Raw genomic sequence first — 17,531 nt, forward strand, 5'->3', positions numbered from 1 at the left:
CAAAACCAGCAGAACAAACCTGACTCTTGCTGAGATCATCGTCTCGTTGGACTTGCAAAATGTAGCCTGTCTTGCAGCTCACATTGCACTGGGCACCGTTGTACCACCCGCCGCCGGTGCAGTTCAGCAGTGCGTTCTCCATCTCCAGCTTTTGGCAGTCGGTGGCTTCGCAGGAGTAGTGGACACAGCTAGGTGGGAGACAAGAAGTGGTATTTTTATTCAATTCATTTAATTCATCGCACAAGAGCAAGGGTGCCTGACTGACAACCTCATCACTTGTCCGGCAGCAGGCACACAGACCATAATGAACCTGACTTAGCAAAGGGCTCCTCACCAACAAGCACACCCTCTAGTTATGTCTTCTGAAGGACAGGGACAGCAGTAACGGTGACGACAATGAAAGTAAACTACAGGACTTGTGGCAAAAGGGAAGAGCCTGCCAATTCTGCAGAATTAACTTATCTTCTGCAATATTCAACTGCACTGTGGCCTTCCTGCTCCTATACCTACATGTAACCATCCATCCATCCATCCATCCATCCATCCATCCATCCCACGAGAGCACTAGCCCTCCAAGAGCAGTCCTTATGCCCTATCCAATTTTAAATCTCTGCTGAATTCAGGAGTGCCCGATATTGCTAGCGATAAGTGTGCATGTGTGTACGTGTCAGGAGGGGCTTCTGTGATAGACACTCTTATCTTTGAGAAACTCGATTGAAATCAACACATTCATTTTATTCCACTTCACGAGGAACACCAAACATCAGCTGTGTAGCTGTGTTGATAAGCTCTTATCAAGCTCAGCGGCATGCTGTCATTTCAGATCTCTTTGGTTGCTGTCCTGCCATCCATAAAATGTTTCCCTGGACGGAAACTGCTTGGTATTCCTACAGTAAATTATCGTAACACTTAGCACAAGTTGTAAAAAGAGTTTTTTGGTTTATTTTCCTATACACAGAGATTTCTGGTTGAAACAAAGTCTTCCACCATCTCTGATGACCTGAGTCAAACCTTACAGCACATGTTCAAATGTGAGTATGAGGCAGTCTCTCAGCTAAAGGGCAATGAAAATGCTTAAAACATGAGGGGAGATTCAGACTAGTTATAAGGAAGAAATTTTTTACAATGAGGGTGGTGAAACACTGACACAGGTTGCCCAAAGAGGTTGTAGATGCCCCATCCCTGGAAACATTCAAGGCCAGGTCAGATGGGGTTCTGAGCAACCTGATCTAGTTGAAGATGTCCCTGCTCACTGCAGGGGGGTTGGAGTAGATGACCTTTAAAGGTCCCTTCCAACCCAAACCATTCTATGATTCTACATGCAAAGACATTTTGTTGGTTTAGAGAAAAACTTTCTGGGGTTAAGGATTCCTACAATGTGATATACCTCTGCTAAAAATTAAAATTAATTTAAATTAAATATAGTTAAATTTATTCTGAGGAGGGAAAACCTTGACTTATTTCACCATCTACATGGGTAGGGAAGAACCTGAAACACAGAAAGTTATAGAAAGGAAGGAAAGCAATAAGTCAATACACATATTTTGAAATGGATTACAAACTACTCCTGTCTCCTAGAAAAAGGGTTAACAGCCACCAAAAACCCATCCACCTTAGTAAGGACAGGACTTAGCATGTACACGGTGTTTTGCTGTGTTCAAAGCATTGTGCAGACATTATCTAATTAATTTTCATGACACCCCTGTGAGACACCTGGGCTGGTATTGTTATCTCCATGTTGCTGATAGAGAAGCACATCTGCACATGTCTCTACTGAGCTCTAGATCAGATTAAACGACAGTATTATGTACCTCCACAACTCATTTCTCTGTCCCAGACTAGCACTATATGGGAAGTGCCTGATGCTTGTAATTTAAGGTTGCTTGTTCAGTGGTGGCCCTTCCCTGGAGTGTGATGAGCCATAAACAATTTCTACATTCAGAGAGATCTTATCTCCTCATTGTGCACAAAGTATTGCTACTGACAGGACTGGGGAAGGAGAATTCCATCTCTGCATTGGCCAACTCAGTACCCTTCTATGCAACAAACAGTGCCCTGTCTATCAGCACTACAACTGTGATGCTCATTACTTCTGCAGAACAAATGACCCTCTGCCAGAGGGGACCTACACAGTGTGATCCTGCCTTCGGTAGGATCTCCCTGCCCTATACCAACGTTTTCACACATATTTTCCAGTCACTGCAACTCACAGCTTGACATTCAAATTTAAACTGCCATTAATTTCACTTTGCACCGATCAGTAAGACTCTGGATGGCACAGTGGAAGAACAAGTGGACAGTATATCCCGGTGCCCAGGTGATGTTCTCTTGCAGGGAAATGAGGTGAGGAAAACAGCCATGTGCAACTGTCTTGTAAATGCCCAAGATGAACCACCCAGGAGCGTGAAACACAGACTTCACTGTTGCGGCAGCAGCCCCCTGGGGCAGCCTCACATACCACGGCTCCCTGAGCAGAGCAGAACCTTACTATTGACCTCATGGCACTGCTGGTTGAGTAAGTCACCAATTAACATTAGCAAGAATATCTGAATATGGATGTTGAGTGTGTAAATGATGAATGACGTCTTGCTGAACCCTCCCTACATGTCCCAGTTACCCCTACCCACGAAGGCTGTCACTTTGCTCCCCTCCATTTTTCAGACAGTGAGGCTGCAATACAAGTTCCTCCCGTGCCAGGGCTCCAGTGACGAGGAAGTTGACTCATTGAGGAAAAAAGCGAGCACTATTGCCAAGCCATTCTCAGAAGTACATATTGCAAACCTTGACTGCCCATTGCAAAACTCCTGCAAAATCTGAAAATCCTTTTGCACTAAAGTTGGAAAAATAAAATAATAGCAGACCTATTTCATTTAATACTTATGTGAATTGATGTGCTGCACATTGATGTAGCACTGAATTCAGGCTTCAATGGCTTCAGAGGGAAGGATGAACCTAAGAAAACCTTTGCAATTTGCACAAAGGGAAATCTGGAGCAACGTCACCGCAGTCAGTGGCATTGCTTTTCATTTCCATCAATGTAAAGGAGAAAAAGAATCTGGTTTCTTGAGTTCGTATCAGGACACCAGATGAGCAAGCCTGGGCTTAAAAGTCCTACAGAACTGAAACGCCACAGACAAAGGCATTAAGAAACACTTATTGTGATGTTCTTCTTTCTGTTTACAAGTCCCCTTGTGGTCTTCTTAAATGGCCAGGGAACATTTTTAGCCACCCCCTCCAGGCTCCAGATTATGCCTCGGTTAGCAGATCATCTGGGCAGCTCACTCTGTCTGTAACTCTATATGAATGACTTCAGTGACAAACAATACAACCATTCACTTTTTGTAAAAAAACAACCACTGCCACCAAATGTTTCCAATTTAAATATTTCTGGTTCTCTAGCTACTGGTTCCAATTTGGTATCAGCTACTGTCAGCCGTAAATCCCAATGAATTTTGAAGTCACGATCCTGAATTGAGTTCTGCAAATGCAGAATTAAGAAGGCGAAATTAATATCTCCAAGCAGGAAGTTTAGACAAAGAACCCATCCCATCCATATTGCAGAATTGTGGGTTACAGAAGCTCTTGCATGGGTACTGCCATTTAGCAGTGGTTAATCATCACATGCTCCAGAAACTTCACATTCCTCGGGAAAGAAACAATATAGAATATCTGAGAATGAAATCACTTCTACTTTATCTCATGTTGATTCCTGGCATAGGACAGTTTACTCCATTTTCTTGCAATCAAAATTGGGTGACTTCATCAAAACTGCCTATCTGAAATCACCCCTGGTCTATCCTAACTCCCCAGATGCACCAATTGCTTTCCAGAGTATGAGCTGGTCTGCATGAAAGCTAGACAAGGGACCCAAGGACCACTCTAATGATTTACTGAGCTACATGTAATGAACAAATGTCAGTGCCAGGGATATTCCCTGACAGTGTTTGCTTTACTAGGTCCACCTCAGTATTCACCTGTTCCTGTTCTTGCCCTGCTGGTATATGAATTCCTAAAGCATCATTTTCATACCAAGGTGAGTGCAAAGAGGACACGTTCCACTGCCTGCAGCGTGTTGAAAGTGCAGAACAAGGCAGACCATTTCAGTGATGTAAAAAGCCCTGAACTGAATTAGCTTCACATGTAGGCTGAAGTTCTGCACCAGTTCCGATTTTATTCAAATCCATTCTGCCCATCCCTAATCTAAATGAGCTCAGTCATTAGCCTCTAAATCTTTATTTCTCTGTGTCAATATTGGCCCCAGTTCAGCAAGGCTCTTAAACATGTGCTTAACTTCAAAAGCATGGTTAAGTCCCACTGATAGATTTGACTACAAGGGGATGTAAGCGAATAGCTGAGGGCTTTGCTAAATTGGGGTCTTAGTGACACAATCCTAGAAACATTTGTATTTTAACATGTTTATAGAGAATTCTAACAATTAAGTGGAACTCTTCCTTCCTCACACAAAAACAATCCAGGACTTCCTCTTTTGAAAAGCTTACAGCAGCCAAACTTTCTTTTCCTAACCCTGGGGTCAAGCACTTTTCTAAGAACTCATCTTAACGTAGTGCCCTAATTACTTGTTTCCTTTGTGATAGCTCCAACACATATACATGCATAGGTGAGCATAAAAGCTCGTGGTATACACTTGTTATGAGAAGAGCCACACCATTATCTGTTGTGAATAGGAAAAACTTCATTTCCACAGTCCAGGCCAGCCTGGGCTGCAGATCTGAAGCATACTTTGGTTTTGTTCTATACCACCATACTCACACATGTGTAGCCTTCTGAGGGTTTTTCCTACAGATTCATCCTTACAATGGGTTTGTCTTCTCCTCTGTAGAGATTCCTCTCAAGGCAAGAGCAGGTTCTATCTCTCTAATCCAAGCATTTTAGGAAGCAAAGGCTGCTAGGCACATTCCTTGTAGAAATAAAAAAACCTATGAACTGCAAATGTGGTGATGAATCTTCTTCAGTCTTCAGCTACAACATGTTAGTCTCCTTGCACTAACATGAAATCTCAGAGAACATCTACCTGAGTCCTTGGTTCTGTATGGGAACCAGTGAACCTGTGCTGACTGTGCCACTGGAAGAAGGATCAAGCCCTTTCCTTTTAGGTGTTCGCCTTCAGATCTGGTCCATGAGAGTGACCAGAAGAGTAGCATCACCTATGGTCCCTTCAGTGGTCTCACAGCAGTATTGTCACCCAGACTCTGATAGTGATCACAGCAAAACCCGAATTCAAACTGATAGGGTCAGGGATGTTGGATAGACCCAGACATTTACAGAAAACATTTGAACCAACCCCAGGTAAGCTGTGGGGGAAGGAGAGGCATGAGCTAGTATGGCCCCACCAATGCAGGGCAACGTTATCCCAGGGACTGGCTCTGCCTTCAGCCTGACTGCACCCTGTTGTATGAGATATTCCTGCCCGGGGCAGGGGGCATATTGAACAGATAAAACTCTCAAAGCCCCTTTGCCCTGGCAGCCTGGAAGGGGGACTATGCCTGGGCGTTAGCAGCCCTGCAGGTCTCCCTGCCAGAGTCTGTCCAGGCAAACAAAGAAAACGCATCGCCTTCCACTTTAATAAAAGCCAAATGATGCCGTTTGCCAATTACCAAAATGGGGCGAAGGTTAAAAACCCATTGAATTATAACACATGTCACGGACCAAAGCTTCTATGATTAACAGTTCTGTGAGAAATTCATTAATTTCACCAGAAGCAAGCTGACAGAGATTGCGCTTAATGACAGAACGCAGGGCAGGGGAAAGGCAGCCGAATTGGGAAAAAGAAAGCTGCATTAAATCACAAAAAAAAAAAAAAGAGACGAGGAAATCCTTTTATTTCCCTCTTATAAAAAAGGAAAAAAATAACCAGAGTTATAAAGGGTGGTTGCATTTGTTCCACTGCTGAAGATTTATCTTCATCATTTCTTACTGGGGAAGCTGACAGCAGGAGAGAACGAGACAAAGAGAAGAGCTGGAGTGGGCTATGTCTCCTTGGGGTTTGTGTTTGGGGCAGCAGAGGGTGAAGCTCAGAGGACAGCCCTCCACAGAGGGCAGGTGATGGCATGTTGGCCAAGGGTGGGTCTTGCTCTACAGTGCTGGTCCCTGCCATCTGTCAAACACCCAGATGTACACACTTACAGAGGAAGGTAAACCCAAAATCTCCCCTGCAGAAGCAGGTTTGCAGCCATAACAGTGAGCTCGTGCCAAGATTTAACCAAACAAAGGAAAGGAAAATATTTCTGCTACACCAACTAGAAAGCACAAGGAGCTGCACAATGTGGAGCATGGACGGTGGAGAGCCACGGGCAACCAGAGCCCACTCCAGGGGCAGGAAGGCTTGTCTTCATTACGGACACGGAGTTCATGGAGAATCAGAAAGCTGGAAAGTCCCAAAATCCACAATTCTGACAGCTGAATTGGGGTGTCTACCTTGGTTTTCACGCCTCCCACCTGCAGTTTTCAGGAGAGGACCGAATGGCACCAGGAGGGATAAGGAAGGGACAGGTCTTGTGAACACAGCAGGGAAATGTCACTGAGGGAAAGCAGCACTGCACAAGAACTGCCTTGCCAGGGGTGGGAGATCCCCAGTTGATGTTTTCTGCATGGTGAAAAGGACAAAAACCTGATTTCTGCTGTCAAAGGCAGCCCTAGTGCACCAGGTATTTTTGCTGCTCGAGTGACTGCAGGGTGGGAAATTATACTTCTGCTTCTGCATACCCAATTTCACCGTCCACTCCACGATGCTAAATAGGAAATAATAAAAGTGTAATAATTTGAGCTATAAAGTGCAAGAGAAGAACTAACTGGGCCATTATCTCTAGTTAAGGATGCAGTGTGAAAATAAAGTGTGTCGTTTTACAGCACATCTCCAGCAGTGAGGTAAACTTTTGCTGAAAACAAAAACAGCCTGTGGTCAGCTGCAGCAGAAAAACCAACAACTGGAAAAATACAACTGGAAAGTACGGAGGGTTTTTTTGTTTTCAAACCCTCTATAAATGTCTTCAGAAAGATGGAATGGATTTTCAAAAGAGCTAACGATGACTGAGAACAACTGCCTATAAAGTTCAATGAGACTTTTGCATTTAAGCTCCTTTTTCTCTTCTAAAATATTAACTGTAATTCATGTTTTAAGAAAGAAGAGTGAGCATATGTTTTATTTTCAGTTATTAAGTTGTCACTAACCCATGGGAGTGATCCATTCACCCTCAAAATAAAAGCTGTGTTAACTTTTAAGGGCTGATATATTTCTTTTCCTTCACATATTTAAAATCTGCACCCTTGCCTAGAAGTGTCTATATCTGCCTATAAATCCTCTCCAACCAAAATAATTCTCCTTGAAGAGAGAGAAATAATATCTCTTGTAGAGAGAAGCCAAAAAGCAGTCAAAAATATCCAAGTCGACCTAAGGAAAATGAAAGCGGTAAAATTGATGCTTACACATAGGAAGGAAAGCTCCTTTAAAATTAAATAAATATTTACAAAAATCATATTAGACAAATGCAACCAGTGGGGAAAGAGGAGAAGGGAAGGATGAACAGAGTGGGACTGATACTCAGAGTCTGATGGGGAGACTGTGAGCATGGGAGGCCGAATACCTGCATCCAGCTTCTGAACTGGTTAAGAATAAATGTTAAAAATCCCTCTTTGTTCTTCCTGGATTGGGTAATATAACAAAGAAAAAAGATGGCAAGTAACAGCAAAAGTGTCACCTATTTCCTGGCTGCACAACTTAATGCACAACTTTCTCTACATCTTGGATACCTGAACTGCTTAAGAGTTTCTTGTAAGCAAGAAAGTATATGTGGTCACCCAAAAGGATCCCATCACAAGGCAAATTGGAGATTTTCCACTGTAGCACTGTCATCAGTGGAAAAAATCCCGCTGATTTCAATTGGCTTTGGATAAAGGCTTTATTTCAGAGAATTTCTAGTTCCTTGACTGACATGGGAAACTTTATGATCAATCCAGCATCATAACCTGCAAGACCTAAAATGTTACTTTGAACGAGTGAGACTCTGATGGAAGATTTTGGGAACAAGAGGGTGAGATGGTTCAGTGCATCACAAAAACAAAACAATGCCAAAAAAAACCCCAAACCCAAGAAGAAAAAGAAGAGGCAAATGTCGGGTGATTCTTCTTCAAGAGATTTCTAAAGGTTAGTTTGCTGGGCTGCAGAGGCTCACTGAAGCTTTGCCTAAGGGGAATGCATTTTTTATTAAGGAAATAACTTTCTAAACACAGAGCACTTCTAATTTCATAAGTGAACAAATGGTTCAATTCCTACTGAAAACTTGAGAGGGAGGAATGTGGTCCTGCGTCTCAGCCCTCTCGAGCTCCCTGCTGCTTCTCACCATCTCCTTCCAGTGGATCTCGCTCACTCTTTTTCTGTTCCCGCTTCTGCACTGGGATTTGGCCAAACTTCCAGAACTAGACTTCCCATTTGAAACTCGATCCTGCTCTCTTCGGGCCTCTGAATTTATACAACCTATTGCACAGAATGATCAGACTCCCTGAATCTAGGTCAGAACACACTGACTGGAGTGATTTAGCTATAGATATACTCCTTTTTTTTTAAAAAAAAAATTTTCTCTTCCCTCTCCCCCTTCTCACCCCCCCCGCCTTTCCTGGAATAAAAGCAGGTCCTAAAACCAAGCCAGAACATTATCAAAAAACCTGACAGCTTGCTTAGGAGGCTGAGCAGAGGTTTGCTGGGATATGCAACTTGTTTTACTATTGCTGCCGCTATGGTATGACTGCTCACAACTTTGAATTCACAAAGGAAAAAAAAAATAATTATTCTTTCAGGGGTTTTGCTAAATTCTCCCCTCTTCTTTTCATTGCCTCGCTGAAAGGATCCATGAAGCTGCTGCACCAGAGGCCACGAAAGGTCACAATCTCTGTGGGATGCTGTAAAGCAGAGACTGAGAGGGGTTGGTGGTGATCTATTGATGTGTCTGTAATAACAACAAGAATAAAACGGTAGCCATAAACCTTTCATCCTGGGGGGTCCCACAGAGCTTTTCAGAACGTGGGCCTGATCCAGAGAGGTACTGAGGGCTCTTACCCAGCCATAAAAGCACCACAAATGCTGGTGGCCAAGGACCCTCTGCCCAGGGCCGAGCACCTTGCAGGATCCGGCCCCACCAGGGCACAAGCATCACTTTGTCTCCGTGCCACCGCTTCTGTGGGAGGTCCCTGTAGCACTTTAGCAGCACAAAGCAGTTTAGAGTGAAGCCGGTGTGTGAGTAGCGAGAAAGATGCCGTACTGGGGAATGCATGGAGAGTTAACTGGCCCCAATTCCAAGCTTGGGATAAAGGAGGGAGGAGAAAGGAAGAGGAAATAATTCACTAACAGTATCCCATGCGGGTTAAATGTCCCATCCATCCTGATCAATGAGAACACTGCCGGTTTTTTACCAGCGACACAAAAGGGTCAGCAGGGTTCAGCTGCTGTGCCCCTCCTGCCTCCTCTTAACCCCCGGCGCAGGCGGGCGGCGCGGGGGACGGTGGGTGGCGAGGCAGAAGGAAGCAAGCTGACAGGCTCACCTCTGCTCCGCCGGGCTGTAGGTCTGTCCTCGCTGGCAGCTGCTGATGGTGATGGGGTCGAAGTTGTGGAAGGAACGCAGGGCCACCCCAGAGATGGCCACAAACTGGGAGCTGAAGCTAATGAGGACAGCCTGGGTGTGATAAAAAGGGTGACTGAGGTCATGGATGACGGGGATAATCAGGGGATTGTTCCTGCAGCTCAGGACGTGGACACCTGCCAGAGGAGAGACAAGATCAGAGGAAGGGTCAGACTTAACACAATCACTTCCCGAAGCCGTGGGCACTTCAGAAGCATTTCACCCATAGGAACAGACCTATAGAGCTGAAAAGTTATGGTAAGCTGCCTGGAGGGGCTTCCCAAATCGCTCTGGAGAGCTTAGCCGAGAAGCATATCCCTCCAGACAGCTGAAGAAAGGCTGCCATTCTCTCCGCGAGCACGGCAGGCTCTCAGAGCAGTTTCTTTAGACCACAGCTACGTTCCTATTGTGCTCTGTTAAATCAGGAGCAACCATCACGGAGGAAGCGGAGTCACACTATTGTAAAACAGGTCTGAGAGGACAGTTGGAGCCTTTATACCGGGCATCAAATGGTGCCGGCAGGCTGGGTGGCTTTGTGCACCGTGGGCAGTACACCACTGACTTGTTTGTAGCTGTGCATGTCATTAGCACTCAGTGTAAAACTTTTGCATGAGCTCTACACCAAATGTGCCCAGTTTTGATTTTTTAGATAGTTTTCAGCCTCAGGGTATCTTGCTCTGTTAAAAAAGGCAAAGATGGTTCTGAAGAGAGAAAGGAGGGTGATGGGCCCACTAAAGATTTTAGAGGTGATCGCATTTGAGAAGAAAAAAATTGTGTCTCAGGAAAATAAGAGTGTCTCAAGAGGTCGATGTGCACAGAAGCACCAGAGAGGTGACAAGGAGAATTCTTAATCCCTTTCCTTCATCAGAGAAGGTACTCAGTGATACTTGGGAAGAAATTCCCATCCTCAAGTAGAGGCAACCTGAATTCAAATGGGCCAAATCCATCTCAGGGGTAACTCAAAGGACAGACAGCTGTCGGCTGGCCTCAAAATTCATTAATTGAGATTCACGGCCCGACGGCTGCCTGCAAAGCCCTGCCTCCGCAGCTCCATGGCATCGCTCCGAGGATCAGCTTGGCTCCAGCTCCATTCACTTCACTGGAGCTCCCCCAGCAACAGCTTTGGCCCAGGCCCTTTGGCTACCCTGATACACTTACGAATCTGAAAATAAAATAAATTCTATTTGCATGTTTAACTGGCTCAGGGATTTCTATTATTTTTTTTTTCCAGTTCAGGTTTCTTGACTCAAAAGGGAAGAAATAAAAAAGTTTTCATTTTTCTCCTTAGAAAGTGATTTCCTGTGAATTAAGACAGACTTCTGACCACTCTCTTTAAACATCTACCTCCCACCCTCTACTTAAAAAAATCTTCCTGTAATAAAAAAAAAATAAAATAAAAACCAAACCTCTTTTTGTTTTGGTCTTTACCTGACCCTGAAATAACCTCCCTTGTCTACTTGCCTCCCACAGGTCTTTTGATATCAGCTCCTTGTGGAACGGTGCACGTTTCTCACTTACAAACAGGTGCAGTTAATACTCGAAATCCCGGGTTCCCAAATTCCTTGGAAGTTTCTGCCTTCTCTGATGGAACGCCAAGAAAGACCTTATGGTATGAGGCTGTTTATTCACTTCAATTTCATTCCTTGCACTCAGGTGGTGTCCACAACAAAACAGATCCTCAGAGCTGTGCTGCAGTTGCTGGTGCTTTCTGACCCCGACAAGGTAAACGGGGGCTGAACAGGTCAGGTTCCTGTAACTAACCTGCCCTCATTAGCAAAAAGCACTCAAGATACTGCAAGTGCCCATGGCAGGGGAGTTAGAGCTGTCTCCATTCTTGTCCCCGTTTCTGGAGCTCTGTATCCACCTATTCAATGCTCAACAGCTCTTTCAAAGTACCCAGCAGCTGAACCCCACTGTCTACAATGGCTCTGAACTCATGGCGCTGAGGTGTTTGGCAGCCCAACCTCACCATCTCCTACCGAGACTCGGAGGCTTCTCATTATTTTCTGGGAGTTTACACGGTAAAAACTTGCTCTGACCAAGGTGGGAAACTGCACTTCTGGATAGACTGCATTTTGCTCATGGGAGTCTTTAGCACACTGAAGACTGATTAAGCTTTAAATAATTGCTACTTCCTTTTGGGCATACTTTTAATTTGCCACTAACTTCTGCTTAAGGCTGGCTGACCAGCTGCAGTCAATCCTGCACCCAGTGCATGCCGGTTTGCATTTCAGCTGCAGTTTCTAGCTTGCCATGGTGATAATTCAAACACATCAAATAAAATATCTAGGAAGAGGATTTAATGCCACACCCAGAACTCAAAACAGAGATCAGGAGCTCTGCCTGAGCAAGAAGTTCTGGGTAACCTATCTACACCTCTCCTTTGCTCCAGGTCAGCCTCTTCTGAAAAGGTCAGAGGGGCTTTTCCATGATGAAGGCAGCATTTCAACTGTGAAGATCTCCAGGCATCAGTCTGAGCCATGCCAAACTCATGTTGCAACTTCATCAAGGATTTCAAAACCCAGCCCTCAGTTTCCTCTTTGCTCCTCTTTCTTGTTCTCTTTCTCTCACAATCTGTCTGTCTGTCTCTATAAAATGTCGCATTAAGTATCTGTTGGCATGCTTTTGTCTCCATCATTTATGTCTCAGAGGGAAAGAGCTATGAGCCACTGTTTTGCAAAAGGAGGAGGATAAGACTACTCCAGGGGCTCTGGCAACTGGGAGCTATCCTGACTCAACCTACACAACATGCTACGAATTTTGGTTTGTTCTTGGACAACAAACACCACACATACTTTCTTTCTTTTTCTCCACACCCTACAAAATTATATATTACCCTGGACAGTCATCCAACTTCTGTCACTTGTGTGTGTCCATTCTCCTCGCCACTAGTAGGACATTCATTTGAGTTTCAGCTTGTCAAAATTGCAGTTATGGTAAAACAGAAATTTGGGTGAGTGGGTTACATTTCCTTAAAAACTGCTCCTGGGACTAGATGGTCAGCATCTTCCCATGGGAAAAAAGGGCCAGGGAGAATTGAAAATGGATTATGCAAGTCCTATCTCGACACAGAATTGGGAGCTTGGGTGAGCTCCTTGGTCCTGGAGCTTAAATGCAGCCAGAATCAACTCACCAGACACAACTTTCCCAGGTTCAGGGACCTGTGCCCATGGTAGAGATAAAAATGGTCTATCCTGGCACTTCAACACAGCTAAGAGGTCCACAGCCTCTGTCAGGAATATCTGCTTGAGGCCATGCAAGCAGCCCCGCAAGGGCCATGGTGCTAGACCTGCATCAAACCTGAAGTACTTTGCATGAAAGATTTTGGTCATTAAACGGGTGCAGAAACCTCCCTGCAAGCAGAACTAGAGATCCCACCAACTACACCTTGCGAAGCAGAAGCGTTTGCTGCACCAGTTGGTGCAGGTCCCTCACTCTCAGCTGACAGCAGTTCACCTGTATCACTGTCAGTGTCTCTCCAGGGAGGTGCTGTGCATGGAGCATTCAAATAGTGCTTATTTTCATGACTAAAGAGGAACTAGTCACTTCTGAACACATAGTGAACAGGTATGGAGAAATGTCTGTATAAAATGTTGCACATTTTCAACAAACTCTAGGAAAACACAGGTCTTTGAGCACTAAGCAAACACTTTTTTTTTTGTCTGATCCTGGAAAAACTGAGCAAGAATATCGGTCAGTTTATGGGGGTACCAACAGATCAAGCAAGTGAGTTTAATAAAATACAGTCTTACCAAGATCATGGCTTTGCTCTTTGGTGTCGAACAGCTGCACACCGATGGTCTCCTGCTTCTGATCCAGATAGTAGGTCCCATCAGTGACCAAGTGAACTAGGACCGCTGCAGCTACCATAGGCTGAGAAAAATAAGCCTGGGAAAACAAAAGCCCCATAAAGGCTGAGGTGGAGAACTATGATGGGCTTTAAAAAAACTCAAGGGTCAGTCCAGGACTTTAAAAATAACAATTCCCATCCCAGGTCACACAGAAGTCTTCTCTTGCAATCTCTCCACACAAACTAGATAAACTTGAGTCAAACAGCCCTGCAGCTGGAGGCTGTAACCTCTCAGAAATTCAATAGCCTTGTCACAGGAGGGGACTTCACTACTGACTCTCTAGACAGTGCTCAGAGGCTTTGTTTTGCTATTTTGCACTAAACATACTTCAAAGAAAGGAGCAGTTTGGCCCTGGGCAGGCTGTCCCATGATATTTTGCCCGTTGGAGAAACTTTGTACAAGCAGGCAAAGAGGATGTGTCTGAATGATACATGTGCTTCCTACCTTCAGCCAGAAAATGGTCTGTGTCATGTGTGAGTACTGGAAGTTGGCTGTGCAGGGATACCAGGCATACTGAGAGACACCATCGTTCAAGTCAATCACCTTAGTTCGACACATCTGTGGGAGAAAAAAGAAACACCAAAGCGTAGATGACAGTAAGGAAGTATTATGACTGTTTAAAGTGGGGAAAAAAAAAGGCCAGGTGAGCTGCTAGAATAAAATAATACACAATAATGACGTTTCTAAATACGATGAGATTATCCCAAAGTTAAGTTTCCAGGTCTTCCATCTCAATAAGAAAAATTAAAACGTGTAAAAAAGACTCACAGCAGCTGGATAGCAGCCAACATTTCCTCTTCATTTGATAAGAGGTCTTTGACAGCATTCAAAACAACTTTGCTGCCACCCAAATGGACTGTCACTCTTCCCACTGGAGTCAAAGTGTTGATCACTTCTGAACGTACCAACTCACAGCACTGACAGTCTGCTGATGCTCTCCACAGTACTCAAGCAAAGCTCTATTTAAACCTGCGTCTTACTGTAACCTCAGGGAAGCCACAGATGGCCATGCAAACTTGGAAGCAAGTATAGCCAGGAAAGTCCTGTCTCTACAAGCCAACTTAAGCAAACTAGTTTCTTGCTTTGTTAACTAGTTTCTGTAAGTGGAATCACCTTCTTCCTACATCGACAGCACTTTCCACAGCAGTCAGCAGTGAGATTATAAGCAAACAGCTCTTTTCAGTAAAGAACAAGTAGATGAATCCCAAGGGCTGGCGTGGATGAACAGCTCAAAGAATAAAATGCCAGAATCCAAGTACCAGAGAGCCTTGCAGTGCCATCAGTATGTAAGATGTGAAAATGAAGCTGCAAGAAATGGTGGTATTTACCCCCAAACCACACTGCTCAGTGAAGCTGCTTCAAAAAAGAAATGTGCATGACCATAGCCTTCATTCCCCCAACAAACAGGAGAAGGGAAAATGCCCACCATACAAAAGGCTACAACTGCATTAGAAGGATGCCTCCGGCCAAAGCTCCTGGAGCATCTGAAGGGTGCCTGTCAAGATTCACAACACTTTGGTGAACTCAGTGACTGTCACTACCAGAGACATGGGGATAGAGAGAATTCCTTGTGGTCCCACAGTATAGTGGCAACAGAGATATGAATATAACCCAAGAGGCCAAACCATCTCCAGCAGTTGTGCTCGCCACGGGAGAGCCTAGGACTGACCACACAGACCACCTGCGCTAGGTGCTAACTGGAGCTATGCACTCCTGGGGACAGTATTAGATTTCTTTCCAACACCAGAGCCTGAACTGAGCAATCAGGCGGTGATGTGCTGTCATTAAAGCTGTTCCCGTAAGCAATTTTCCTGATTATTGAAACAAAAAGAAAACCCTGAAGTGAAACAAGAGAATTAACAGAGATGTTTTTAACCATTCAAAATCCTGTGCCCAATCAGTAAGTCTGCATGGAGCTGCCCTCTTGGTCTCGGCAGGCAAAGTCTGGGCAATGCAAAGAGAGCCTGGGATGCCTGGGAATAAGAAACCAGATTGGCTAAAAGTGAGGTAATCACCTCTATAATCTGAGTCTCTCAAGATCCAGCACAGAGGAATCTATGGGCAAAACATAAATCAGCTTTAATGGGCTGGAAGAAGATTTTTAGTTTATTTATTTTTTAAAACAACTGGGACCAAGCTTCATTGAGGCTAGCCAGTGGATAGTGTTACATTTTACAGCAGAGCAAGGCTTTACATAAACTATCTTTGGCATTTGAAATCCAGGCCAGCAATTCGACATGTACCATTTCGCAATTCTCCCTTCTTGCATTTTCAGCAGCCTGACTCTTGTTGGGAGCATGGTTTTTATTTTAATACCTCTCCAGCTAGGGAATTTATCTTACCCACATCTGCAATTTATATGGTCAGAGAGCTCTTTGACATGAACAAAGGTCTCATTACTTTTATATGATTTTGTTCTTATTCTTATGTCTCCTGCTCTATTGGTCCAAAAAGGTGGTTGAAAGCAACAAAAGTACTGACGTTTGGTGCATTTTAAGTGCCACTTAATGGATGAGTGAAAACCTGTATTAAGAAATCACCCAGACCTTCACCAAAAGTTTGAATCAAACCCAAAATAAACCCCTGCTGAGGTGGGTTGGAAATCTCTGATAGCTTTTAAATGCCTTGTTTGATTTGTGTGCGTGTGTGAACTCTAGCACTTTCTGCTTCTGCCTGAGAATATTAGCAAAAATCTTAACATTGCATAAAGAGCCTGTGTTTGAGACACGTGCAACTGAGGTGTGCAGACTCAGTAGACTGGTTGGGTTTGAACAGGTTAGATAAGCTTCCTCCTGCTGAGGCCGATCCATTGCTACTCAGATAAGTGTTTCAAAGTGGTACTGAGGTAAAAAGTTCTTTTAGCAGAAAAGTATAATTGAGAAGTGTGGGAAAAGTCTAACAGAGATGACATTAGGAGTGGCTACAAGAGCCTCTTCTACACCAGCTGCTATCTAGTAAACTTGGCTAATGGCAAAAAAGTTCTTTAAGGTTTTATAATAACAATCTGATTGGATAAACAGTCCCTATCACTTACAGATTATCATCTCAATAGGCTCTAATGCACATGGTAAATACGTCCCCTTTTCAATTCTACCCAGTTCTTGAGTGTCACACCACAACTGCGGAGAACCACTTACTGGAAGAGTCTTTCACACCTCTGCTTTTAAGGCATCCCTAGAAGATGGCAGCAGCGTGAAGACACTTACTAATGCAGTACCACCACTTTTAAGTTACAAGTTCCAATGGCCTGGAAGACAGAACATCATCTCTCCTCACGGCTACAAATTCATAGGAATTTATGCTTATGAGAAATAAATTATTTGCTAACATCCTCCGTTTTGCTACAGTGATGCAAAACAGCAGCTAAAGCACCTGACAGCTGTGGAGGGAAGAAGGGATAGATGTCCTTTTCATTTCAGGGTGTTACCAAACACTAAAGTATTTGCTTTGAAGAATGACAGCATCATGCAGGACTCAAAACTTTGCTCGCTGGGGCTTATCCAGGTTCTCAGACCCACACAGCAACTGGGATCCACAGCAGCTTAGTATCTGCTCCAAAGTATTCGGGGACTATTTGTGTCTGCTTACTGGAAGCCCATGTCATAGCCCTCCCTAGGAAGCTGCTTTCAATTAAAAGAACTGATGTCTGTTCCTCTTGGAGGTTCTAATCCAGCTCGTCTCCCTCCCACACATTTTGTACACAAACATCGAGAGACAGAATGAACAAGGCCAGAGAGCACTGTGGGATCTTCCCACAAGAGGGAATGCCTGGAGGATTCCCTTTGACTGATTTATACAAGCTCTTGTCAATCACAGGGACAACATGTTCTTCAAACCGCCTCTCCTGTTTTCCTTCTCTTACTCAAGGGGACTGAGGAATGTGTCAGCAGAAAGGGAAAAGTGATATATTGGGAGTGCTTGGTTCATTGCCACATCTAAAATGCATTTACTATTGCAATCAACTCCATTTCCTCATAGCGTTTTCCTTCAAAGTAATATGGGAAAATTTGCTGAAGAGCAGATTTTGGAAGGCACCCTTGTGAATGATTCC

At 44.2% G+C, this 17,531-nt stretch overlaps 1 protein-coding gene across 1 annotated transcript in view; it reads right to left on the reverse strand.

The window, feature by feature from the left end:
* PAPPA (pappalysin 1) overlaps positions 1 to 17,531 on the reverse strand; it is a 183,070-nt gene that overhangs the window by 44,789 nt on the left and 120,750 nt on the right. The window contains exons 11-14 of the mRNA XM_074923417.1: positions 13,925 to 14,038; positions 13,382 to 13,517; positions 9,553 to 9,766; positions 20 to 188 (exon numbers count right to left, since the gene is read on the reverse strand). Of these exons, the coding sequence (XP_074779518.1) occupies positions 20 to 188; positions 9,553 to 9,766; positions 13,382 to 13,517; positions 13,925 to 14,038 (633 nt within the window). The remainder of the gene's footprint in view (positions 1 to 19; positions 189 to 9,552; positions 9,767 to 13,381; positions 13,518 to 13,924; positions 14,039 to 17,531) is intronic.

This window comes from Athene noctua, chromosome 20 (assembly GCF_965140245.1).
Source record: "Athene noctua chromosome 20, bAthNoc1.hap1.1, whole genome shotgun sequence".
In the NCBI taxonomy this organism is placed as follows: Eukaryota; Metazoa; Chordata; class Aves; order Strigiformes; family Strigidae; genus Athene; species Athene noctua.